A 27,589-nucleotide genomic window follows, 5' to 3' on the forward strand; every position below is an offset into this window, starting at 1 on the left:
CCTCTCAAACCTCACTCCAGCCCCGTGAGTCTTCCCGAAAAGCTGCCCTAACCCAGCGGAGCTCTGTATGTGTGACAATGCTCCAGTTGGAGGAAAGAGCACTGAAGTTATGTCCCGGTTTTGTCCTGAAGCTACTGTGTGCCTTTGGGAGAATCTTCATGGAGACAGTGGGTATCACCTTACTCACTTCCCTGGGTTGTTGTGAAGATGACAAGACATGATGTTTAAGTCCTCTGAGCAGTGTCAGGAGTACTTGGAGAGGGCGCTTATTCACACCTGTTACTGTTGTTCTTTTTGATCTTATTTTGTCTAATGTGGAACCAGAAGTACAGGGATATTCTCAGACTGAACCAATGTTGAGGAATAACAATAGTTACAATAGTGGGTGAGTATTTCTGCCATCCCGTTAGAGTTTTCTTATTAATAAAAGGATTCTAGTGGGAAAAAAAGATCTCTGGCAGGTAATTGGATGTGGAGATCTGTAGTTCAAAGACACAGATGGGATTCATTCTCATGGAGGCCAGTATTAAAAGTAGATGTGACTGCTGGGAGAGACTATAATCAAAAAGAAGGCAAAGAGGGACATGGAAGGGAAAAGGCAGGTTCTAGGAAAAAGAAAAACCACTAAGATAAGGGCAGACAAAATAGTAATAATTACAACATCAGCTGTCACCATGAACGGAGAATTTATTTGCGCCAGTTGCTGTGTTAAGGGCTTTGCATATGATAAACAAATTATTCTTAGGAAAGGAAAATTTTATGATGTAGATATCAAACTCATTCTTTTATAGAGCTAGACACCAAGGTTCAGATAGGTTAATTAATTTACCCAAGGTCACACAGCTTTTAAGTGGTTTCAAAACCAGGTCTGCCAAACTCCAAAGTCCCTGTTCTTATCTACAATGCAATACAGGCTCTTTTAGAAAACTGATCTTAATTAAATCATACTTGCCTCCCCTGAATAAGAGTGTGGTCTTGATTTTGATTTTATTTCACCAGAGTTCTAAAAAAACCCATCAGTGAATTTTAACCCTGAAAGTTAAGGGCCACAGCTTAAAAAAAAAAAAAAAAGAATGGGAAAAGTTTTCTAAGTTACTTAGGTTTCTCTAGCCCTTCTTGGTGATAAAAAGAAAGAAAATTCTTCAGGGTCTGGCTGTCCTTTTCAAGAAAAACTATTTTTTTTTTTTTTTTTTTTTTTAGAGACTGTATTTACCAGCGGCGCTTGGACATCAGATACTTACATATATCCCTTAAATTTGCTGAGGTGGTTGTTGGGTTTCTCACACACGATGGTGTTGCAGAAGTGTTCTGGGTGGAACTGCCCATTCTGTGAGAGAGAGAGAGAGAGAGGACACTGTGAGTTTAAGTCAGAAGGAGCTGTTCTAAGAGGATCATGGGAAACATTAATCACTGTTAGAACCATTGCAAATTTGGTAATCCCTGCTTTGTCATATTGTGATGGTTGTAATGCTGTACAAGGAAAAGCTAATTCCTCATTAAGGAGGAAAACGTCCACGTAAAAGGAAAGCTGGATGCAGGTTGGAGGTGGGTCTGTCCCGATAGCATTTCTCTGGAAGACCTGGTTGGAGTCTCAGGACTAGTGCTGCACACTAGGCCTTACTGCCATGATGGAAGCCTCACCATGCCCAATATGGTTTGTCCAACATGGAAGCCGTGAATTGCACGTGGCTACTGAAATGTGGTGGTACGACTATGACCTGCTTTAAAAGTTTTGTTCATTTTAATTGAACTTACGTAAATTTAGTTGGGCAGCACAAAAATAGATGATCAAAAAAGAAGGGATTGTAAGGTACACCATTTAGAGATAGATGGAATTAATGTTCTTGTGTATCTATGTCCAGTTTTAAATATATAGACACATATCCATGTAGTTCTGTATATCTAAACTTCTATACAAATGCCTTTCTAAACCGAGATTTTGTGTTCATCTATCTTGAACATTTTTGCATGTTATAAATTCTTTTTTTTTAAAGATATATTTATTTACACATACAGGAACTAGGGTACAGGCCAGAGGAGTGGGGGTGGTGAGTGGATTCACCAGAGACAGAGGGGGGAACAGAACATACGGATTGACTGAAATACACTACTGAGGGGAGCAGCGGGCAAGGCAGGAGAGGTCTGGTGCACCATGTGGGTAGCTTGCTGGCTGGGGATTGAACTTGTGCTGCAGAGGCTGTGGATAGCTTCATAGTGCTGCATCTTTAACACCTTGTGCCACCAGGGAGGTCCATGTTACCAAATTCTTCCATCACTTTATTAACACTAGGCTAGAAACCTGCTGCATGAATGCCACCAGATTTCATCAAATCATTTTACTAATGAACATTGACATTGTTTCTATATGTTTTACTCTTGTAAAAAATGCTGAGAAAATAGTCACTAATAAAACAAAATAAATAGCATTTACAGGATTCTTCTTTCTGCCAGGTGTTGTAATGAGAACTTTATGTGTATTATTTACTTTCAAGCTCACAATTATTTCATAAAATAGGAGCTTCTCAATTATCCCTCTCAAGAAGGGGGACAGCTGGGTGTCAGAGGGTTACTGGCTGCCATGGCCGGCCCAGAGACCCTCTACTCAACTTGCACAGCCACAGCCCCAGGGAACATTCTCGTAGCCAAGTCTTTAGAATCATCCTTTTCCCACCCTTCCTCTTTTATTGGGTATTTTAGTTGTATGATAGGTTGTAGTCCAATGGTGGGGAGGGTAGAGATTTATCTTCCTAATTCTACCCTACTTTGATTTTTACCATGTTCAACCCTTGAGTTTCAGCTTCCTCACCTATAGAATGGGGTTCACACCCTCTCCCCTAAACATCTCATCAGTGCCCTGGAAGATGGAATCCAGGTGGAGAAGCTTTGAAAGGTGGATCATGCAAGATAAGCAGAAGGAAGGGGTGCTAAGGGTGGGGCTGCAGTGACTTCCTGAGAATAACTTTTACCTGGGGAGTGAATTTATCATCAGTCACCTCAAGGTACAGCTGTTCAAAAGGGTAAATTGATTATAAGAAATGATAGCAAATCTACTGTCCATTGGATCTGTGGAGGCGCCAACATAAATAAACTCTCTACTCACTTGAAATAAATTACCCATCCAACAGTTTCTAAAAATACAGCCCTTTTCCCTCCAGGTATCGATTCTTTCAGGGACAAACACTTGCCGGTTTCTGAGATGATGACAAATCATACTGTAATTTGTCAGCTGCCTTCCTGGCCCTGATTAAGCTGTGCTTCACTCTGCTCTGTGCACTCGGCTGGCTGTAGGCTTCCTACTCCAAACTCATTTCAGATCTGAGCCCCAGTGGGTCAGGGAGCTAAGGATGCTGCTGCAGCGAGTTCCTGGTGCTTGCCTCCTCAGACCCAGCAGCAGGTCCCCAGTGATGGGGGCATTTTGCTTTTCTGTCCCTCAGTGCTGCTTCCTAGTGACCTTCCTCCTGAAGTGCTTCCCCCATTCTCCTTTTCTCGGGGCACTGGCTTTGGGGGCACTGTCTGTAGTCCTCTCTGCATGGAGCGGTGGCTTCACCCTTTCTAGATACTTGCCCCCCAGGCACCTTGTATTCTTTCTCACAATGGGCTACGGAGAGGGACCTGTCTCTCCCCAGACAGGCCCTCAGGCCCTACTTGCATTGAAGGGTTTGCCACCGCTCTCTCCAGAGCGGCAACTGGGAAAACCCAAGGACAAGAGGGTGGAGGGAATTGCCAAGCCTTTCAAATCTGTATTTTAACCTTGTTCAGGAGCTTTTGATTCCATTCTGATTCATGACTTTTCTAGCAGGTGGCTGAAGTCCTCCTAACTGACTTTTCCTTCTGACTCACTTCCTTTTATCTAAGGCACTGTCCTTGAGGAAGACATACTATCAGGTAAAACACCACAAGCCATCAGGGCTCAGGGAAAGATAAACCCTCCCAGAGAGGACAGCTTGTGTCTCTGTAGCTCTGCAAGCCAAATCCATCTCGCTCCCACCCTCACAGGTACAAGGCAGCTGTCAATCACTTTTCCCAGTGACCTGAGAGGTTTTAACGGACGTGCCAGTGGGGACTGCTGGGTTTTTGGGTTGGTAAGTAACAGCCAGGACTGGAACTCACATCACTGGAACCCAAATCCAGTTGTCATTGTCATCATTATCATCATCATCATCAATGTCATCAATTTATTTAGTCCCCATTCTCGTTATTATTGTTGTTGTCACAGCACTTACTGTGGGCCAAGAGCCAACTAGGTATTTTATATATGCTACGTCCTACTCAACTCTACAGGTAGTATGACCATACCCTTGTTTTGCAAATGCACTAAGCCTTAAGGAGGGTCCGTGATGCCCCCATGGCAGCCAGCCAGCCAAGCAGGAAGACGGGGGTGGGAGCAGCAATGTCAGGACCTCCAACATGACACAGTCCACCCTGGTAAGCCATGGTGTTGCTCTAGCGCACACACAAAAGCAGAATTTGCAAACTTCTCTTGGCCCTATTTCTGTTTTGATGTTCTTTGTCTACTACCTATGACTAAATTATCTCATATAATAAATTATAGGTGTGGAATCTGATAAAAAACCAAACAAACGTCAGCATCTACCTATCATCTATCTATCTACCTACCTCCCTCTCTCTTCCTCCTCTCCCCACCCCGTCTGTCTATCTATCCATCTCTATAATTAATGAGAAGCTCATCTCGCCTCATATCATTTAAAAAAAAAAAAAAACACCAATAACCTGCCCTCACAGATTCACAGCACATTTTGGTGGTTGCCAGAGCCATTAAGAGAGAAATGGGTGAAATGGGGAAAGAGAATCTCAGGTACAAATTTCCAGTTACAAAATAAATGGATGTCGTGCACAGCTTGGCAGCCATAGCTCATAAATCTGTATCATGTATGTGAAAACTGCTAAGGGAGTAGGTCTCACAAGAGAGCAAATGACAGCTTTGTGTGGTGATGGATGCTGACAAGAGTCATGGGAGGGGTCACAATATATACAAATATATATCACAATACATCAAATCATTATGTTGAACACCCAAGAGGATGATCATGCCGTATATTCACTGCAGCTCAGTAGAGAAATCTAAGTGAACCCCAGTGCCTAGAAATCACCATCATCATGATCGCTGTGCCTCACTTGGGTCAAAGAAAGAAGAATCAAAAACTCAATCACTTAATATCATCAAGCTGATCTGTGATTTACCTCTATTTAAGGTTTCCTTTTGTCCTAAAAGTTGTGTTTTTATGTGTTCCATGAGAAGTTTTTGCTCACTCTTAGCATTTTTTCTGGAACCTGCATAGATATCTGGCTGGTTGGCATGTTGAGGCTTCTAGACCAGGGTACCTCAACCTTTCAACTCTGCACTTTGGGGCTGGATAATCCTGGGTGCTTAACAGCATCCCTGGCCTTTACCAACTTGATGCTGGAAGCATCTACCCTTCTCCCCCCAAATTGTGACAACTAAAAATATTTACAGACACTGTTAAATTTCCCTGGGGGTGGGGTGGGGTTGGGGGTGGAGCAGAATTGAGGATTGTTCTGTTCTAGATGAAATTCCAGGCTATGGTGAGTTGAAGGTGTTCAGTTAGGGAGCAGCACAGGATATGAAAGAATTAAAAAAAAAATTCTCTCCTATTGGACAAAGTTAGATCGTATGTTCCTAATGATTTGTAATAAGTAATATGTATGTATCAATCTATACCATAGAAACTATTGCATAAGCATGGTGGGGATTTCCTTGGAGTATATGTGCTGTCCCTAAGGTTAAAGGTAATTGATAATGAAAAAATAAGTGATTTTATTTTCTAGTACATAGCAGAAAATATATGTGATATTTCTTGAGCTGATAAGTAGTACAGTGTTTGCATTATTTATTATAATGCAATGTGTTTGCATTGCTTAATTTCTCTTCCCAGTATATTTGCACTTAAAGTTGCAGTTAAAATTGCTTAAATAGAGTAATTCTTTTTTTTAATTAATAAATTTTATTTTTATATTCCCCATACAATTGCAATCTCCCCATTCTGACCCCAATCCCTCCCCTCCCGCCCCCACCCCCCAAAAAGTGTCTCTGGTTCATAGTTTTTTGTTGATTTTGATTTTCACTTTCTTATAGTTATTCATTTTCCTGGTCCCTTGTTAAAGTTTTCTAGATTCCTGCTATGAGTGAGACCATCTGGTATTTTTCTTTTTCTTTTTGGCTTATTTCACTGAGCATGATCCCTTCCAGCGCCATCCATGTTGCTGCAAATTGCATGTGTTTATCTTTTTTGAATGCTGAGTAATATTCCATGGTATATATGTACCACATCTTCTTGATCCAGTCATCTATTTTTGGGCATTTGGGCTGTTTCCAAAGCTTAGCTATTGTAAACAGTGCTGCTATAAACATAGGGGTGCAGGTGTTCTTTGGAATGGATGTTTCTGTGTCCTTTGGGTAAATACCTAGGAGTGGAATTGCTGGATCCTGTGGAAGCTCTATGTTCAGTAGGACCAGAAATCTCCACACAGCTCTCCATAGTGGTTGGACCAGTTTGCACTCCCTCCAACAGTGCAGAAGAGTTCCTTTTTCTCCACAACCTTGCCAGCATTTGTTGTTGCTAGTTTTTTTAATATGTGCCATTCTCACTGGTGTAAGATGGTATCTCATGGTAGTTTTGATTTGCATTTCCCTGATTGCAAGTGATGTTGAACATTTTTTCATATGCCTGTTGGCCATTCGCATTTCCTCTTCAGAGAAGTTTCTTTTTAGCTCTTCTGCCCATTTTTTGACTGGATTATTTTCTTTGTTGTTGTTGAGTCTCATCAGCTCTTTGCAGATTTTTGTGATCAGTCCTTTATCATTAGTGTTGGGTGCAAAAATGTTCTCCCAGTTGGTGGGGTTTCTCTTTGTTTTTGTTATTGTCTCTTTTGCTGTGCAGAAGCTCTTTAATTTGATGTAGTCCCAGCTGTTGATCTTTGCCTTCACTATCACTGCTTTGGGTGATGTGTCTATAAAGATGTCTTTGATGTGCAAATCACGTAGTGTTTCGCCTGTATTTCCTTCTATGTATTTTATGGTTTCAGGTCTTATGTCTAGTTCTTTAATCCATTTTGAGTTGGTTTTTGTGTATGGTGTGAGGTAGTGGTCAAGCTTCATTCTTTTGCATGTAGCGACCCAGTTTTCCCAGCACCATTTATTGAACAAACTTTCTTTGCTCCAATGCATAGTCTTTGCTCCTTTGTCAAATATTAGTTGACCATCAATCTGTGGGTTTATTTCTGGATTTTCTATTCGATTCCATTGGTCTGTATGTCTGTTCTTGTTCCAATACCATGCAGTTTTGATGATTATGGCTTTGTAGTAGAGTTTGAAGTCTGGGAGTGTGATGCCTCCATTCCCTTCTTTTTTTTTCAGGAGAGCTTTGGCTATCCGGGGTTTTTTGTGATTCCATATGAATTTCATCAATAATTGTTCTATTTCTTTGAAGAATGACATTGAAATTTTGATTGGAATAGCATTGAATCTGTATATTGCTTTTGGTAGGATGGCCATTTTAATAATGTTTATTCTCCCAATCCATGAGCAGGGGATGTTTTTCCATTTCTTTGTGTCTTCTTCTATTTCTTTTAACAGTGTTTTATAGTTTTCTTTGTATAGGTCCTTTACCTCTTTTGTTAGATTTATTCCCAATATTTGATTTTTTTTTGTTTCAATAATAAAAGGGATGGTTTTTTTGATTTCTTCTTCTTCAGATTTATTGTTTGTGTATAGGAAGGCTACTGACTTTTGCGTGTTGATTTTGTATCCTGCCACTTTACTGAACTGATTGATGAGTTGAATTAGTTATTCTGTGGAGCTTTTGGGGTTCTCTATGTATATTATCATATCATCTGCAAATAGTGATAGTTTGACTTCTTCTTTTCCTATTTGGATTCCTTGGATGTCTTTCTCTTGTCTTATTGCTCTGGCTAAGACTTCCAGTATTATATTGAAAAGCAGTGGTGAAAGTGGACATCCTTGTCTTGTTCCAGATCTTAATGGAACTGCTTTCAGCTTTTCACCATTGAGAATGATACTGGCTGTTGGCTTGTCATATATGGCCTTTATGATGTTGAGGTACGTTCCTTTATCCCAAGAATTTCAAGGGCTTTTATCATGAATGGGTGTTGCACTTTGTCGAAAGCTTTCTCAGCATCTATTGATATTATCATATGGTTTTTATATTTGTTTTTGTTGATGTGTTGGATAACGTTGATTGATTTTCGGATGTTAAACCATCCTTGTGTCCCTGGAATGAATCCTACTTGGTCGTGGTGAATTTTCTTATGGATACATTGTTGGATTCTGATAGCTAAAATTTTATTGAGGATTTTTGCATCAGTGTTCATTAGGGAGATTGGCCTGTAGTTTTCCTTTTTTGTGTTGTCCTTGTTCGGTTTTGGTATTAGTGTAATGTTGGCTTCATAGAACGTGTTTGGTATTGTCCCTTCCTTTTCAATTTTTTGGAAGAGTTTGTGAAGGACAGGCACTAATTCATCTCTGAATGTTTGGTAGAATTCATTTATAAATCCATCAGGTCCTGGGCTTTTGTTTTTGGGGAGGTTTTTGATTACCATTTCAATTTCACTGCTTGTAATTGGTCTGTTTAGGTGTTCTATTTCTTCTTTATCTAGCTTTGGGTGATTGTAGAGTTGTAGGAATTTGTCCATCTCCTCTAGATTGTTGAACTTGTTTCCATATAACTGTTCATAGTAGTTACTGATTATTCTTTTGATTTCTGCTGAGTCCGTTGTGATTTCTCCTCTTTCATTTCTGATGCTGTTTATTTGTGCTTTCTCCCTTTTTTCCTTTGTGAGCCTGGCTAGGAGTTTGTCTATTTTATTGATTTTTTCAAAGAACCAGCTCTTGGTTTCATTGATCTTTTGGATTGTTTTTTTAGTTTCAATTTCATTTATTTCTGCTTTGGTTTTTATTATTTCTTTTCTTCTACTGGTTTTGGGGTTTTTTTGTTGTTCTTTTTCTAGATCTTTGAGCTTCGAGATTAGGTTGTTTCTTTGAGTTCTTTCTTGTTTCTTGATGTGAGCTTCTATTTCTATATATTTTCCTCTTATTACTGCTTTTGCTGCATCCCATACATTTAGGATATTGGTGTCCTCCTTGTCATTCAATTCAAAGAATTTTTTAATTTCTTCTTTGATCTCCTCATTAGTCCAGTGGTCTTCCAGTAGTGTGGTTTTTAATCTCCATGTGGTAGGAAGGTTCCTTGCCTTCTTTTTATGGTTTATTTCTAGTTTGATGCCTTCATGGTCAGAAAAGATGGTTGGTATGATTTCAATCTTGGTGTATCTGTTTATATTTGTCTTGTGCCCCAGTATGTGATCGATCCTGGAGAATGATCTGTGTGTGCTTGAGAAAAATGTGTACTCCGTTTTTTTGGGGTTTAGTGTTCTATAGATGTCTGTTAAGCCCAAATGCTCTAGGTCCTTATTTAGGGCTTTAGTTTCTTTACTTATTTTTTGTCTTGTTGATCTATCCATTGTTGATAGTGGTGTGTTGAGGTCTCCCACTACGTATGTGTTTTCTCTGATGTCTGTTTTCAGAGAGGACAACAGTTGTCTGATATATTTTGGTGCTCCTTCGGTTGGTGAGTATATGTTAATGAGTGTTATTTCTTCTTGAAGTATTGTCCCCTTGATCATAATGTAGTGACCATTGGGGTCTCTTTTTATTTTTTTGAATTTGAAGTCTGTTTAATCTGATATAAGTATAGCTGTTCCTGCTTTCTTTTTTGGTCCATTTGCTTGTAGGATTGTTTTCCATCCTTTAACTTTGAGCCTATTTTTATCTTTTGTAGCTAAATGTGTTTCTTGGAGACAGCAAAAGGTTGGGTTTTGTTTCTTAATCCAGGCTGCAACTCTGTGTCTTTTTATTGAAGAGTTTAGTCCATTTACATTTAGAGTTAATATTGATATGTTAGTATCTGTATTTGCCATTGTGTTTGTCTTTCCTTTGATTTTATTTATTCTTTTAATAACTTTTTTTTTTGGCCTTCTTTCATTGTTATTCGTCCCTCTGAGGTTCTGGCTTTAGGGTTCCTTGTAGTATTTTTTGGAGTGGGGGTTTAGTTGTAATGAAATTCCAGAGTTTCTGTTTGTCTGGGAAGGTCCTTATTCTTTCTTCATAGAGGAAAGAGAGCTTTGCGGGATAGAGTATTCTTGGTTGGCATCTGTTTTCTTGGAGTCTGTTGACTATGTCCCTCCACTCTCTCCTTGCCCGTAGCGTTTCTTCAGAGAAGTCTGATGTCAGCCTGATTGGTTTTCCTTTGAATGTTATCTGTTTCTTCCCTCTTGTCAGCTTCATTATTTTTTCCTTGTCCTGGATTCTTGGGAGCTTTACTATTATGTGTCTTGTTGTATTTTTCCTTTCGTCGTGGAAGTTTGGTGTTCTTCTTGCTTCTTGTATATCAATTTTCAGCTCCTTCTTCACATTTGGGAAGTTCTCTTCAATTATCTGCTGGAATATTTTCTCTGTTCCTACATCTCTCTCCTCTCCTTCTGGAATTCCTATAACTCTTATATTTCCTCTCCTCATGGAGTCAGATAGTTCCCGAAGTCTTTCTTCATTCTTTTTCCTTTGTACTTCTCTTTCCTTTTCTGTTTTGGTTCTTTTTATTTCTGTGTCTTCTAGAGTACTTATTCGTTCTTCCATTTCATCTATTCTGCTTTCATTGTTTTTCCCAGAGTTCTTTAGTTCTTCCATTAATTCTTTGATCTCCTGCGTTTCTTTTACTTCCCTCTTTAGGGACTCAATTTCATTCTTCTGACCATTGTTTTCCCTCTTTAGGGACTCAATTTCCTTCTTCTGATCATTGTTTTCCTTTATGAGTTCTGTCATTTTTTTAATCATGGCAATTTTAAATTCTCTTTCTGGAAGGCTCAGAAGTTCTTCCAAGTTACTGTCGTTGCATTCTGGGGGTTGGTTTTCTTTTTGTGGTGTGTTTTTTTCCTGAGGAGTTGTTAGGTTGCGTGTGGTTCTTCTACTCCCTACTGTCTGTTTTCTAATTTGTCGTATGCATTGGGACACTGTGTTGCTGGGACTGGCCTGCATCTTGGGTGAGCTTCTCTTCTCCCCTCTAGCTCCTCCAGGAGCCATCTGTCAGTTTCAACCAGTCTTTACTGAAGAAAGGTCCCTGTTCTAAAATGCCGATGTGGGGACACACACCCCTGTGCACTTGGTCTGCCTCGGCGGTGGGTTCCCGCTCCCCCTCTGGGTTTGGACTGCAGGCCAGAAGTGGCCTGGCGTGGGCAAGCTTCCCCGCTCACCTCTGGCTCCTGTGGGAGCCTTCTGCAGGCAGTCTTTCCTGAAGAAATATCCCTGTTCTAAAATGGCGATGCGGGACGCACTCCCTGCGCGTCCAGTCTCAGGCACACTCTTCTGCGCGCCCGGTCTGCCCTGGCTGTGGGTGCCCGCTCCCCCTGTGGGCTCAGATTGCTGGTCTGAAGGGGCCTGGGGTGGGCTAACTTCCCAGCTGGCCAGGGGTTCCTTAGGACCCTTCTGCAGGTTTCAAGAAAGGTCCCTGGGTGTTAGTGACTTTTTTTTCCTGGTCACTAGGTGGCGCCAGAGATCTCTCCTAGTCTGTGGGGGGCTGTTTTTCTTCACCCCGTGGGACAGGGAACAGAGCGGGAATGGTAGGGTAACCTCAACGGCTTTGGGGTGCTGTGTCTGCCTTGTGCCCCACCGACGTGGAGGACCCACGCTCAGAATTTCGTGTCCCGGGTCTCAGTTCCAAAGCCCTCAGGTCCAGGATGTGGGCTGTAGCCCAGTTCAGTGGCTGCAGCAATGGCGCCTTTTGCACCCGCTCCCGTGTCTGGGCGCCTGGTTTCTGATTACTCAGTGAGGGACTTTCACCTTAGTGAGGGCCCCCGCGCGTCTCCTCGCAAGCCTAGGTCGCAGGCGCGGGGACCTGGGCAGCCGCGATCCCGATCCGCGTTTGCTTTTCCGCACAAGCTTACAGGCCGGCCGCTCACAGCCGCGGCGAATCCTGCAGGGTTCTCCACAGCTCCCGTTCACGGGGTGTGGTGGCTGCAATAGTTCCTTTCCACTCACAGTCCCGCTTGCTGCATAGTTTGTTCTTGTTGGTCATTTTAGTTTGTTGTTTTCCTCCTCTCTGCTGGTTGGAGAGTGCCGACTCTGTGGGCGGGGGAGGGGAGCAGGGTTCTGCGCTTCCCTCCCTTCTGGTCCTCTTTTATGGCCACTTTCTTCTTCGGGTAGTTTGCTGGCGTCACCCGTTTATCTTCCGTGTCCCAGTTCTCACTGGGACCTGCCGCTTTTCCTCCCTATTAACTTTTTTTAATGGGAGATCTTACTCGCAGCGTCTCCTCGCCGCCATGTTGCTCCGCCCTTTCCCAGAAGAAATAGTAATTCTTTTGAGGATATACACACGCACACATATGTACACATGGGTATACATACATATATACGTGTATGTGTGGATTTAAGAGATTTTATTTACTACCTCCTCTAGGAAGCCCACCTAAATCCCCACCTATCCTTTTACCCCAATGAAGTGCTGCTCCTTTTCTGTGTTTCCATAGCACACTGCTTTTGCCTCCATTTCACACATGTGAAATGTGTGATCCAAGGTTCCCCTGGTAGACTCAACTTCCTTTAGGGCACCTCCCATAACACCTGTGTTAACAGGCACACCATAAAAATTTGATGAGGGAAGGTTAGTGCTGAAGAGAGGGTTACTGGGAATATATATATTGAATAGTGATGGCTGTGGAGATCCAAAGGGGACATCTCTGTCTCATGCAGTTAGGAAAAGCTCCAGGTATAAATCTCAATTTTGATTAATGGGAATAGGACTGCTTCTTTCAAGGAAATTCTTTATCTCAACTTAAAAAAAAAAAAAGATTCTTTGGTCTCAAACCAATCCATCCATCCATCCATCCATCCATGCATCCATGCATTCAAATGTACACTCTTATGAGCCATGGGAGAAGTAAGAGAACAGGAGGGAGATGGAAGAGGTTATTGAAACAAGCCAATTATTGCAGCCATAAAACAACTCAAAGTTCCCAGTCTAGGTGTGTCAAGATGGTATCTATGAAAACTAAGGAAAGCTGGCCTAAGTGCTAGTTTGTAATCACTTTCCAGGGTTAAGGTACTCCTCAGGGACCTGTGACCCAGGATTCGCAGGCTGCATTCTTAAAAGCCATGAGAAGACCAAGGTGAGGTACACAACTGACATGCATTCCAGTAGCTAGACAGGCATGGCTTCTGTACTAACCCCAGCTTTTACATTTTTTTTTACAAGAACTGGGGTACTGGTGGGGGGGCAGTGAGAGGATTCACCAGAGATAGAGTGGGGAGCAGAACAGGCCGATCGACTGAAATACACTGCTGAGGGGAGCAGCGGGCGAGCCAGGAGAGGTCTGCCGCACCATATGGGTTGCTCTCTGGCCGGGGATCAAACTCATGCTGCAGTGGCTGCCAATAGCTTCATAGGTTCATCTTAACCCCTTGCGCCACCAGGGAGGCCCCTCCCAACTTTTACTTTACAAGCCTTATTTTCTCATTATTTTTCACCCATGAATTTCCAGTTGATCAATAAATAACTACAGAAATGAACAAATGAGCTTTGGAAATTGCTTCTAGCGGGCAGTTTTCTGGCTACCCACCCTCCATTCTACCCTCAGGGACATCCATTTAACTTCTTTTTGTGACCCTTCCTCTCCTTTCTAGTTCATTGATGGGAACTGAAGTCACGATATCCTGCCCATTATACTCTGCCAGTATGAGACACTCCCTTGAGTGGAATGACTCAAGGAAATAAAACCAACTGCACCTATCATTACTAATGAAGCTATTAACTCTTTCCTACAGCACAAAGCCTTCCTTTTCTTGTTTTGGAGCCTGGGTTTTCAGATACCCTTTCGTTCAAGGAGCTATATTGCCTGCTGCTCCACTTTCACCCAATGCCCAGCCACATTACTGCAATAATTTTGTTTTTGCAAACTTAGCCATAATTATTTCTGTTGCTTGCAAAAAAAGAATCCTAATCAACACAGTGGCCTACTGAATCCCATGGGCATAAGTGGCCTTTAAAAAAATAATGATTTTTTTTATTTTGTATTTATTTTTCTTTTATTTAAGGTAATCTTCACTGACCCATGATCCAGAATCAGTAAGCTTTATCCTCTAGGGCTATTTGGCAGGCCAAAGTGAAGCGAACAGGGTGGCATATATATTGCAGTAGCTATAACATACTGTTTCTCTTGGACTAGTCTCAACTTTTACTTTCCTAGGTTTATTTTCCATTATACTTTATAAGTTAATTTCCAGTTGATCAATAAATAACTTTACAGAAATGAATGAAGGAGCTTTTGAAATTGCTTGTGGTAGATAGTTGATTTCTATTCAACTCCTTCCTTTGAACTGAGACAATTCTTAATATCAATACCACTTGCATGGAGCTTTTAATATGAAGGAAAGGCCTCTGTTATATACAGACCAGACTTTCCCAAGATGTGTCACTTGGAATGCAGATTATTTTGAGCAGAAGTCAATTGAGGTGCTGCAGGCTCACAAGAATCTTTTATCATTTCTTTAACTACCTAGAAGAATGACAACTGGAGGGCTTACTCAGCACTAGCTTTTTACCAGAAAAAAGCCTTTCTATCAGAGAAACCTACCAATATGGCTGGGCAAATATTGAATTACAGAGTATCTGATCTTTGTAATATGAACTACCCACCCTCTCCTTGTCATGTGAGTCCCCTCCTCTGTCCTTAAAGCCCCAGACTCCTATCCCATTCCTTAGCTCATATATACCCAGTGAGGACATATGCCCTCATTTTTCCCAATTAGCTTTATAAACAGGATCTATGTGAGTTCTCCATACATAAATAATTAAGTTTGTTTTCTCTCCTAATAATCTGTCTGATGTCAATCTGCTTGCTTGATCAGCCAGAGAAGAACCCAGAAGGGAAGAATGATTTCTCCCTTCTCCAACAAATGTCTTAGACTTTTGAATGTCAACGCTCTCCCAGCAGCTTCCATAAACCTACTGGCATGGTGAATAAACAGTATGATATTTTTTCACAAAATCCCTATATGCAAGAAAATGATGTCTGTAAACAGAGTAAAAATAAGTCTCACATACAATGGTTTTCCAAATTCTGTAGGAATTTTTAAGATTACAAATCCATTTTAAAAGGTTACCAAATAATGGCAGCTTCTTGCTTTAATTTTATTTCTTTAATTAATGGATGCAGAGAAGAGGATCTGGGTGGGCTAGTTATTAAAATTTTTGTTAGTCACAAGCATTTTTATATTAAAAAAGAGGCCCAGAATTCTAAGTTCTTAGTGTACTGGAAGGATGTCTGAGATTATTTTAATGCCCCTACATGGCCATTAGGAAATACTTACAGAAGATTATGTTAATTAAAGAAAGAGAAATAAGTTAAATTTCCTCCTCAAATACAGAATACATTTATTTATTGGGTTTTTACTTTGAGTCAGGGCTTTTGCAAAAAAGATTTGAGCCAGGAACCAGGATTGTCAAGTTTTGGGGAGCTCTCAGAGCCTATTTTTATCTGATCTTTAGACAAGGTGACTAGAAGAAACACCTGCATAGCCACTGGCTGAGGTTGACAAAGCAGTAGCACCAGCCCATTTGTGTAGTGCTCACATAGACTGTTTAAGGTCCAGGTCCACTACAGGACACACAACTGTGACAACCTGGACAGCTACACTGCAACCTTAGGATAATACTGTCTAATAGATCTACTATATGATCCAGCAATCCCACTCCTAGGTTATCTACCTGAAGAATTAAAAAACACTAATATGAAGGGATACATGCACTCCCATATCCATTGTAACATTATTTATAATAGCCAAGTTATAGAAACAACCCAAGTGCCCAAGGACAAATGAATAGATTAAAAAATGTGCTTTTTATACACACACACACATACATACATACATACATACATACAATGAAATACTATGCACCTATAGAAAAGATTAAATCTTGCCATTTGTGATAACATGGTTCAGAACTAGAGGGGATTATATGAAGTGAACAGAAGGTGGAACAGAAGGAATAGAAATACTGGATGATTTCACTTATATGTAGAATATAGAGAAACAAACAAATAAACAGGCAAACACAAGCCCAAAACAAAACCTGGAAACCTGACTACAGAATTGAGGCTATCAGATGAAGAATGTGAGGGTAGGAAGAAAAGTGTTCATGGGGCCCACTGGACTATGGTATAGGACTATAGATGTGTTGGTGGCCGGTATGGTGTGGTACATGCATATGAAGTGGTATGAATCTATACCTCTGGAAATATTCATGGTGTTGTAAACCAATGTTACCTCAATAAAAAATACAATTAAAAGAAGAAAATAATATCTAAAATTTTATTGTATTTTTTAAAGCTTACTAGTTTGGATAAAAGGAGAATCAAATGTTCTTTATGCCAGAGCTGCTGATCCAGGTGACTGCGGTTTCCTTCCTGGCAAAACGTAAGAACCAACCCTCTGATCTGAGAATCCTACTGAAAATAAATAAGCATTACCAGCCCTTGATAATTGCCTGGTCAGAGCTCTTTCAAGACAACCCACAGCAGAGGTACTGGCAGCTACCCCCTCTCTACTGTGGAGAGGAGATGGTTTGCCAACACAATCACCCAGGGGCCCTGTGTGCCCACATGATTACCACAAGAACCCACACATTTTTACAACTGGAGGCCTGTTTTTTCACATGGACAAATAATTCTTATTCTCGTTTGAGGCTAAGACTAAATTTAATCTTGAAACCTTGCTGTGACAGTTCCCAACATTCAAGGCACTGCCTTCCTCTGCCCCCAGTCTCCTGCACTTTATTTACACATGTTTACTGTTACATGATGACCAAGAAGAATCTTCATAACTTATCATTAAGGGAGAAAAGCAAGCTAAAATTTTTGGAAAGTGTGATTCCAATTTTCCATCAGACATTAAGACAAACTACACAGGCTGAGAGAAATTATTATAAGGATACCTGCCATTGTGTGAGTAATAAGAGGTCCAATGATCAAGTTTAAATGGTTATTTCCTTTTATTTTCCCTCTACCATCCCCTATATCACCTTGCCTCGCTGCTCCCATGTCCTCTTAACCTCTGAACCCTCATAGTGTTTATTAATGTCCACAAGTTTTTTGTGTTTTACATTATCGAATTGTCTGCTATGTTTAAGCCCAGTATTTGTTTTTATTATTCTGACTGGCACTACTATACATCAGGCACAACTTGGAAATGCTAACTAATGCTGGAACAAGGGTGATTTCTTCTGTCATTCCCAAAAGGAATCAATCATCTGTTTATGGATTGTTGGTCTACAACTGTCTGTGTGACTCTCTGTTAGAGTATACAGTCACCAACTACATATGTCTTGTTTGTAGCTTACCCCCTGTACCCCCAGCCATGGAGGGTACCCAATCCCTTTTCTGGGGCCAGTGAGTAGATGCAGGTTTCCTGTGCCTAGTGAAAATCTAGGAGAATGTAGAACTGATCAGCCTTTCCTGTTCCTGTTTTTCTTGCTTTGGAAACAGAGACATAAGAAAGTAACGTGTGTTCCAATATTTGTATCTTATGTCTCTGGCAAAAAAAGTCACAAAAAAGAGAGATGGGGATTGTATTGATGGATTCCACATTTCTTGTTTCGTAAGACACTAAGACATAATTAACCTTGCTTTCTTCCATAAGTTCCATTTTTAACTATATTGTTGTATAGACCCCAAATGAAAGTGGGATCTATGCTCAATACTGAAGCAGTGGTCAAGAGCTAGGAAGCCTAAAGATCATTCTTTACAGAAATTTGGAATTGCCTATTATGGACAAGTTTCATTAGAAACTCCAACAGGAAAGAGGCTTGTTCTCGGGAATACCAAGTTGAGAGAACAGATAAGCAGCCGCCTCTTCCTTCTTTTGAGGTCCATTGTGAATGCAATGGTGATAACTACTCCCTGCCCCACCTCACTGTGTGGGAAAAGCACACCACTACCTAAACACATGAAAATCGGTGTGACATTTCACTGTAGAGAATATGAACTACAGTGGTTGTTCTTAAATGAGCACATGACTTAAGACAGCAACCACTGGCACAATGCAAACTAGTTACAAGGGAGAGTCAACTAAGAATCTTTATCTTGAGCAACAGAGAGATAAACATGACTAATATATTAGTCAGTGATGCGCTAGGCCAGTGCTTTCTAACTTCAATGTGCACATGAATCATCTGGGGATCTTGTTTAACAGCAGATTCTAGTTTAGTCCCTGGCAGGATGGGGCTGGATTCTGCACTTCTAATCAGCTTTCAAGCAATGCTTAAGAGGTGCATCCCTGCACCCTTCTTGGTGTGCCAAGTTTGCGGTTGGCACTTGGAAACAATCTGATACATAATTCAGTAGAACTTAGACTTCAGTGATTTGGATAAAAGATAATAAACCAGAAGTATATTTAATCTGAACTACAAGTGGGCAGAATTCATTTCTGATTTGTTGACTTGATAACCGCTTCATAGACCAACATGAATGGCATAGATTCATCAGGTGTTAAATCCCTAGCATTCTTCTTTGAAACACTTTGAAAGAATTTCAGGTACCAAAATGGCATCAAAGGAAAAAAAATATAATTTAATTGTCTTACAAGGTCTCTTGCCTATTCAACAGACCTTAGCATAATTTGAATTTGGGATTCCTTCCTTTTCCTCATTTTCCCAGCAATGGAATGTGGGACAAATATTTCAAGAACAATGGTTTTGTGAATGCAGAAATGGTGCATCATGATAAAAATTCCAGTTTTTTCAAAAAACAAATGGACTTGGTACAAGTTGAATTCTGACAAAAGGATTTTCAAACCACTTCTTTGGTGACCTTGAGAATGATGAGTCGCATCACAAGAGGAAGCCTCATTCAAAAAGCTCTTTCCTGTTTATGATTTCCTTTGAACCCAAATAGATAGGAAAGGTGAGAAGGAATCAGCTTAAGCCATGAGGTTTGTTCACTTCTCTGTCATCCTCATCTGCTGTGATCATGTATGTCCCACAATCCAGGTTAATATTTCCCCCAAATTTCCATAGGAATGCTAGAAGTTAGTATGCTGAAAAAATGACCTTGATTATATAGGTTTGGGAAGTTCAGGGTTAAAGGAAATTTATTAGGCCAGTGGACTTGGGGTCTTCTCAGAGAGCTCACAAGGCTAACGCTCATGAAAGCAAGGGGCATCCACCAGGCACAGGCTTCTCCATCAATTGACTATGGACCTTGCTTTTCCAGAACCATCTCTTGAGATAAGGGTTTGTAGTTTCCGCCTGGAGAGATGTGGATTGGGGGAGCTAGAGCAAAGCGTGTCTTATTGAGTTTGAATGAACAGAATATAGTCACTGATCATCCACAAGGTGGTGAAGATGAGTACGTACAGGATGGGAAGCTTCTAGAAATTTCTGTGCTTAGTAAAAACCTTTTTTGACAAGGTGAAGGTCTCATGGCTGAAAGGGATTTAGAGGGAAGACAAGCTAACCAAAGTCATTAAATCTTGCTAGTCTAAGATATTAAACTTATAAACAAACCCTATTTGTAGGGATTCAAAATCCTGAGACAATTGGTGAACTTGGCCTTCTATGTACCTCATAGTTTTCATTTAAAAATTGGGGATAGCAATGTCCACCAGACAGGGAGGTGGTGAGGACACAGAGAGACAATGGAAGCAAATGTACTGTCAATAAGAAGCACAAAGCTGACAGCTTCATTCTCAGTACTGCGGTAAGTGGGTTTCAGAAGCACTTGAGGTGGCACCGGCACTAGCCCCTGTGGTTCAAGGAGGTGGTGATAGGTCCAATTCAAGATGATGTGGGGGGCAATTCAAAATCTGCCTGCCTGGACCCCTACTCTGCTGTGAGTCATAATCTACTTGTGGTGGAGGGGAAGTAGGCATCAAGAGTTTTAAAAGTTGCTGCCTATAGTGATTATGACACATGCTCAATCCCTGGAGTGACTTAGGGGTGAATCTCTAAATTGTGGTCCCTCTCCTCCATAAGCCCTGGGATATGTTCCCTGGAATAAAAGATTTTTGTGGCTAAATGTATAGAAATGATATATATGAATTCCTGCCTCCCACCTTCTTTGGGGTTATGAGTTCAGGCAGTCAGCAATGTTTGCAAACAAGTAACCTATTGTTTTCTCACCCTATTAAGTCCTTGAAATTTTTATTTTTCTTGCAACTCTCATATCTCTCTTTACACATTTGAAGAATATTACAGTCTAGAGCTAGCCAGAGAACACATTATCCATCTTCAGAATTCTTTTTTTGCACTGATGACATAAACAAGAAGCAAAGTAGCTAAGAGCAGCCAAAATCTCCCCTTTCCAGGAATCTGGTTATGCTGACCTTGGTTTTTCCTGTCTCTTGCTGCTTTTATGCGGGAAGGAAACTGAGATGACAAATGTGTGCTTTTAATTAACCATCTCTGAGTAAACTCAAGGCCACAAAGGGCCAAGGGAGCAGCTACTGAAATCTTTAAGAGCTGACATTGGACAAACTTGGCTTTGAATCAGGCTCCAACACTTTCTGACTTAAGGACCTTGAGCAAATTACTGACTATCTCTGTACCTCAGTTTCCTTATTTGCCTAATAGGAAGAGGAGTAGCAGCTCCCTCATTGGGTTTTTGTCAGGATAAATGAAATGATCATGCAAAGCCCTTGGAGACAGCCTAATAAAGCACAATGTTGTTCTTATTATTGCTGCTGCTTCTACATGATACAGAAATAGAAGAACACACTTGAGCAATGGGAGAGGGAGAACCAAGATTGAAATGAAACAGAATAGAGACTTGTGGAAAACTTTCAGCTAAAATAAATGTTTCCTTCACAAATGAATTTATCTATTTTTTTTTCCAGTAAATCATCATGCCACACACCCAGTGAGAATTCAGGGTCAGAGTTTGAGAGATGTTTTAAATTGGCTGCTCTATAGCTCTGGCATGTGAATGACCCGCTCATCTGGCTCTTCATTCTTGTCAAATCCCAAACTATTTGACTAATTAAGAAACAAGAAACAGCTTGGGAGCTGCTGCCAAAGACGAAAGGGAAAAGAAGCTTGGTTAAAATTCAGCCACTTTGAAATAAGTGTCCCGGAGTGTAAAAGGGCTCTGGATTATGATGAGGGTGCTGGGGTGGGAGGCAGAGGGGTGATGTGTAAGCAAATTCAATTTTCAGTGCTCCCAGAACCTTTCGGGAAAGAATGAGACCAAGTAGAATAGAAGGTGGCAGAGTGCCTTGCACGTGGGGAGGCGGAGGCGGTAGTTTTACACATGCACTCACATCTCCATGCACACGTGTGTGAGCGCATGCCTAGTCCTTACTATGCCTTATGGTTAAGTTTGCAAGCCTCTGCTCCAGTGTGCAGGTCACAGGGCCCGGGTCCAGAAGTAAATTATTCTTGGGGTCTAGAACAGCTTCATAAACTCACCCTAGACCCTGCCCTGGCTTTTTATAAACACTCGGGGGTGGAGGGTGGTGTGGCCAGGACAAGCAGGGAGGGAAAATTCAGACACTGAGGCCCAGGGCAGTGACTGAGTCAAGCAAAACCTGGAAACTGATGAGGAGGCTGAGCATCCAATAACAACAAAATGCAAGGTGATGCCCTCATGGTCATGGGGCTCCATTTCCAGTATAGTTACAGCACCCCAGGAGATGCAGTGTGTCTGCAAGCCCTGTATTCAATTCTTTACTTTCCTGATCCCATTAGACTCTTACAGAAAAATTATGGGATAGCTAGCATTATCCCCCATGTAAAGATGAATGAACAGACTTCTGAGGACTGAATCAAATGAAAAAAAGGATTTTATGAGACCTGTTCATCAGATGCTTTGAGTGAGAGGCATAGTGAGGTATGATGAACTGATTCCTGTGGAGAAGGCCCAATCAGGATAACTAAACCCCTTGCTCATGTGAATCTCTGAAGAGATGAAGTGTTTGCCTTTTTATCTCCCCAAGTTCCCCATTCATTCCAATTTCTCCTCAGTCAAAGGCCGGCAGAGTGAAGAAGACTGATAGAATGGGATTCATTTCCACAAGCAGAGAAAGGTACTGATGGAACATCAACCCTCGTAAAGAGAATTCTAATTGGAAATTGGAGCATGGCACCTGGTTTTAATGAATCAACTCTTACCTCCTGCCAACACCACTGACATTTACTAGTCTCCTCCCATGCGCCCTTCCTCATCTCAGTGATCCACGCACATATCACTTAGTCTTCAGCATCACCCTATAGAGAGGACACTATTGTCTCCATTTTCCAGAGGAGGCAATGGGGCATAAGAGGGTGATAAGGTGTTAAAGGCAAGGCAACTAGTAAGGGGTGGGGTTGGGTTTTGAACCCAGCTCTGTTGACTTCTGAGCCTGACATGACATCCAAGCCACCACATCCATAAGGCTGAGGATTAAACAAGTGTCAGTGATGCCCTCTGCCCGCAAAGAGGCTTCAGTCCTGTGGGGAAGGTTAGATACACACAAATGGAAAAAAGTTCCTAATAACCCCCTACTTCTGGGTTCAAAGGAGTACTAGAGAAGATTCGAGGACTACTGGGGTTGAGGTGGGCAGGAGAAGCAGGGATTAAATTAGCACAGTAAAGTGGGCTTGTCCCAAGGACAAATGAACAAATACTGGACTTCTTGGTGCACAGCAGAGAGCAGGGCTTCTTCAGTTGAACAGAATATGCCCCCATTGTTATTTAACTTTCAACAAGTTATTTAACTTTCCTTGGCCTCAGTTTCCTTTTCTGGGATGAGAGCATGCCATGCACATCAGAGGGGGTCCAGGAAGACAGAGGGCATCTAACAGATTCGGGGAAAGGAGGCACCACCACTTTCCTCACTGTCCACCAGATTACACTGTTTTACAGTTTTTTGATCTTAACATGGAAAATCTCACAAAGAGGCCTACCTGCTGTGAGAAGCCTTTCACGACGCGCCTTTGTTTGAGGTTTGTCTCACCATCCAAGTTGGCAGTCTCCAGGTGGCAGATCCCGCTGGGGTCGGAGGAGAACAGGAGGAGAATGTCTGCCGGAATGATCTCGTTGCACTGCATCTGGACGAAGTCTCCCACCCGCACGTCCTGCCAGCACTTCTGCACATAACTCTGCCTTTTCCTGAGGAGGGAGAAAGAGAGAAGTCAGAGGCTGTCTACAGGTTCTCCAGAAAATGAGTGAGTGGAGGAAGGTCCTGGGCACCAAAACACCTTCCAGTCAGTCTGTCGGAAGACTGGTCTCACTTCAACCGTGCCTCAGTCATAACCTTTAGAGAAAAGCTAAGAATGAGACTCAGAATCCCAATAGGCAAAGGTCTGGCCCTCCAGTCATTTAGGGTGCTGGCCTTGAACTGTGCTCAGCCCTTGCCTCCTAGGAGAGAACACTTCAAGGAGAAGGCAGATACACTGTCCCAGGGACCGTACTCTCAATACACCTCCACACCCTGCAGAGAAGTGGGCTATTGCCATAGAATGCAGGGCTGCCGGGAACTTGCATACTGAAAGATTGCTCTGATGATGAGAGTGACGGATGGCAGTAAAGGTGAGGCTACAGACAATTCAGAATTTCAGTTCTGTGGAAGTGCTGAAATTGAAAAGCCTGGGCCATCAGGAAATTAGGGAGAAGGCACTAGCAGCTTTGATGGGGTGGGACCCCATAGAACAGAGGGCTGAGGAACCTGAGGAAATAAGGCACTTGCTCTACCCATCCTAAGTATTGAGCCGAGATCCTAATAGTGGCAGTAGCAATTGCCAAATGGCAACTGGCATCGTCAAAGAGCCAAGCATTAGTGCGAATGAATACTTCATTCACCTGCCATATGATCCATGGAAGTAATTGTCAGTATACCCACTTCACAAATGAGGAAATTAAGGATCTCAATGATAAATTTCCTAAGGTCCTAACAAGAACAGGGGTGGAATCTGCATGTGGGTCCATCTTGATGACAGATCTCTTGGTCCTCTCAGCCTCAGCTTTTCCATCATTGGCCAAAGAATGAGCTGCTATCCCAAACAACACATTCTTTTTCAGATATCCTATTTTATAATACCTACTTTCCACTTGGCCAAATACTGAACTATCCCAGGCAATTCGGTCTATTCCATCTTGCACCTTTCAAGAACTATTTCAGGGTGCTCATTCACTAGGCATCCCATGAAAACTTTGGACATGCCAAGTGAAACTAAACTTTCCAGGAGTTCAGAAACTAAACATCTCATGTGCCACAGTTCAAATCTGTCCTGAAGGTCTTGGCTGGTGCTTCTGTCTAAAGCTGCTCTTAGAATCACATAGTCCACATAGCATTATTTACACTCGTTGGGACATGGAAGCTGCTGAAATACCTGCTAACGAACAACTGCATCAAGAAGGTTTGCTCCATCTGCATGATGGAGCACTGTTCAGCCATAAAAAGGGATGAAATGCAGCCATTTGCAACAAAATTTAAGAAGCTTGAATTTTGTGTAGTAAAGCAAGTCAGAACAATAAAAACATACAGTGGACATTTACAAAGCAGATGATGCACATTAACAAAATACTCTGAAATCACGGGGCATCAATAAACACCATGAGGTTCCTGAGATTAAGAGCTGGGAAAGAAAGGGACAGGGAACATAAGGGATAGTGATAGGGGACAAAAAATAGTTGTGTTTGGAAATGTCCCTCTTTAAATTCGGGGTTTGGAACCAAACTAGCATTCCACATGTGGCCCACTGAGGCCAGCTGGCTGGCAGGTGAATGCCTCTGAGCCTCCAGGTCTAGAGAGGCTGTGCTTATGCTCTTCTGTGCTGTTTTGCTCTAATGAGGTGGAGCAATTACATGCCAGCGGCATGTAATTGTTTCTGTTTCTGTTGGAACCTGGGCTACTCCCTCCATTTCCCTGCTGTGCAAATCCATTCTTTCACAGGGAAAGAGATGGCACCAGAATTTTGCTCTCCTCCTTTGACTGCACAAATGTCCCTGGGAAGGATCAGGGGTTTTTGTTTTCCTCTCTTCTTGGAGGCCTTCTGGAGAACCCCATGTCATCCTCCCAAGATCCCATTTTCCTTTGCATAAAAGATCCTTGAAATGGACTATGCTGAAATACATGTGCTTCCCTTTGGCTGGCCAAGGGGAAATTCAATCAGTCTATAAAATCATGAGGGGCATTGGAATTGGGGAGCAGCCTTGCACTCTAAAGACCCACAGAGCTTGGTGGAAGTATTCTTGGCTCCAGAGAGAACAGCACAGCAGCTTCTGGTTAAACCAATCTGTTGGCCATATTATCCAAGGCTATCAAGGCCACTTCTGTGTCTCTTGGGACAATGCAACTGTAGCATTTTATGAATTCTTCTTTCCATTGAAAAACAGATTTCTCAGCACTTTTATTCCATCAGCTGATTTTATGCATCTCCCCTGCTTTCCATCATTTTTTTTCCATGAAGAAAAGGATAGTCACCACACATTTCTCAGTGCAATTTCAGAAATACATTCAGAGTCAGTTTACTGATGTATTTAGGGTGGACTCCGCTCCCTCCCAATGTCAATGTTACTAACATAATTCACGGTCTCTACTGATTCAGGGGAGGAACTGCTTTTTCCTCAAAGCTCCTGTTAAATGTTGACATATAAAGCCACTTAAAGGAATTAGAATAGCCCATATTCTGTGGGAAAAGTAAATTCATGAGGTGGCGAGTGGCTGGCTTTCTTTCTTTTTTTTTTTCCTTAAAAAATTTCTAAATATTACAGTAAAAATCTCTAAATGTTACAGTAAAAATCTCTCCAAGGAACAAAGGATTGAAACTCAATGTGTCCACAATCTTCCCGAGTTCCTCTCTTTGATCCCTGAGTTGTCTTGCATAATGCCTCTGGGGATGGTGAGGTGTCATCTGATTGCTACAAGCTCAGCATGCCACCCGGGGTCTGAGATGGGATTCAGCGAGAATACTTCTGACCTTCAGCGATAGATACCCTGACTGCTGATACTTCCAGAGCACATGAAAGCAGAGGGCTTGCAAATGCTGGCTGGGAGAGCTGCATCATCGGCCTATCAAAGGCAAGGTCAGTGCACCTCCACCCCCTTCTAATAAAGGACTCCAGTGTTTATTATGACACGTGGGTCACGGAGGTGATGGCAAATGGAGGGTTATGGAGATAAGTTTCTAGAGAATACATTTTGATGAAGAGTCATTTCTGTGGGTTGGGCTGAACTGGGGTCTTGTCAATTGCCATCAGGATGGTAAGGATCATTAGGTCAGTGGAACTCCCAAGAAGCTGAAGGCAGATCTGTCTCTGGGAGGTGGGCAGGGAGGGGTCAGGGCTGTCCTAGTACCCTCACCTCTTTCCACTGCATGGAATCCTCTCTTTCTTAGGATGCCATGTGGTGGTAAAGAAATGAGTTCTTCATAGAGGCTTACCCCTGCTTGCTGCTCACTTCCAACACAGAGATTATTCATCATCTCAAACAGCTGCCCACATGCCCTGGCACTCTCTGGTTGTGTGTGCCCAGCACAGAGAAGCTATGGAATCAACATGATTGTGGGCTATTAGGTATAAAAACAGATTTTTTGGTGTGTGTGCTGGGAATGTGGTTTGGTCATTTACTGGGGTTCACAATTTGAAGAGTTATATTTATTTTGCCCCACGGAGGGTGTTATGACTACACCACCACATTTTATAGGAACTTGAGTGATTAAACGATGAGACCTTGGGGGACATTTTCTCCTCACACTGGATGTCTTGCTGCTGCTTTTCTGATCCTCTGAGGTCCACTTTGTCTCCTCAACAGTTAGGAGCATGTTTGTGGAAAAGGCAGGAGCAGACAGCCGAGGGGGTCCAGCCCTTGGAGGCCATCAGTGGCTGAAGCCAACTGAGGCAGAAAAGCAACGTGCTTCTGCATCGAGCGCCACCCAGCATGGCTGGCAGCTGGGACCCCCTCTGGGGAGTCACTGCCCGTGAAGCCAGCCCACTTGGAACAGCTGCCCTGGTTGGACGCAGCTGCACGCTCTCGATCGGCTCCCTGCTCCCTGCTCGGCGGCCCCACACCTGGGAACTGACTGCTATTTTCGTTGCGGGGGATGCTCACTGCTGCTTAAAAATAAGACAAATCAACGTGGCTTGGGACAAAGACTCCATCTGGCAGATTCTGCCTGGAGGAGAAATTAAGTGGTGCAGTGCTAAACAGCTTTCCAAGAGGAGATGGGGCTTATTAAGAGGCAAATAAATAGCAAGAGAGATTTGTTACCAACTGGATGCCATGGGGAAACAGGTAAACGATGGAGGAGTGTGGAGGAGGAGATGCTTAGAGAGGATGCAGGAAGCGCCTTTTCTCAAGTATGTGGGTTTCATGAAGAGTTTCGAGGGACTAGAGTAGAGGAGATTTAGCAGGAGGATTTGTTTCCTGTGGGACTTCCGACTTAAAGTAGGATGATAAGCTGACCTGGGTTGTCCCTCAGGAAGCCTGTTGTGTCAGGCCTAGAATGGCTCATGCTGCTACCCAGGGAGAAAGGGGGGTGCCAGGGAGATTGACAGCATAGGGTTAAGAGTG

At 42.2% G+C, this 27,589-nt stretch overlaps 1 protein-coding gene across 6 annotated transcripts in view; it reads right to left on the reverse strand.

The window, feature by feature from the left end:
- The window catches only part of ATP10B (ATPase phospholipid transporting 10B (putative)), a 342,867-nt gene that overhangs the window by 70,424 nt on the left and 244,854 nt on the right, over positions 1-27,589 (reverse strand). For all 6 annotated transcript variants that reach the window (XM_054690976.1, XM_054690973.1, XM_037499109.2 and 3 more), the window contains 2 exons: positions 22,983-23,187; positions 1,242-1,327 (listed from right to left, as the gene is read on the reverse strand). In XM_054690976.1, coding sequence (XP_054546951.1) covers positions 1,242-1,327; positions 22,983-23,187 — 291 coding nt within the window. The remainder of the gene's footprint in view (positions 1-1,241; positions 1,328-22,982; positions 23,188-27,589) is intronic.

The sequence above is a fragment of the Talpa occidentalis genome, unplaced genomic scaffold (assembly GCF_014898055.3).
Source record: "Talpa occidentalis isolate TD23 unplaced genomic scaffold, MPIMG_talOcc4v2.1 talOcc4.9, whole genome shotgun sequence".
NCBI classification, from domain to species: domain Eukaryota; kingdom Metazoa; phylum Chordata; class Mammalia; order Eulipotyphla; family Talpidae; genus Talpa; species Talpa occidentalis.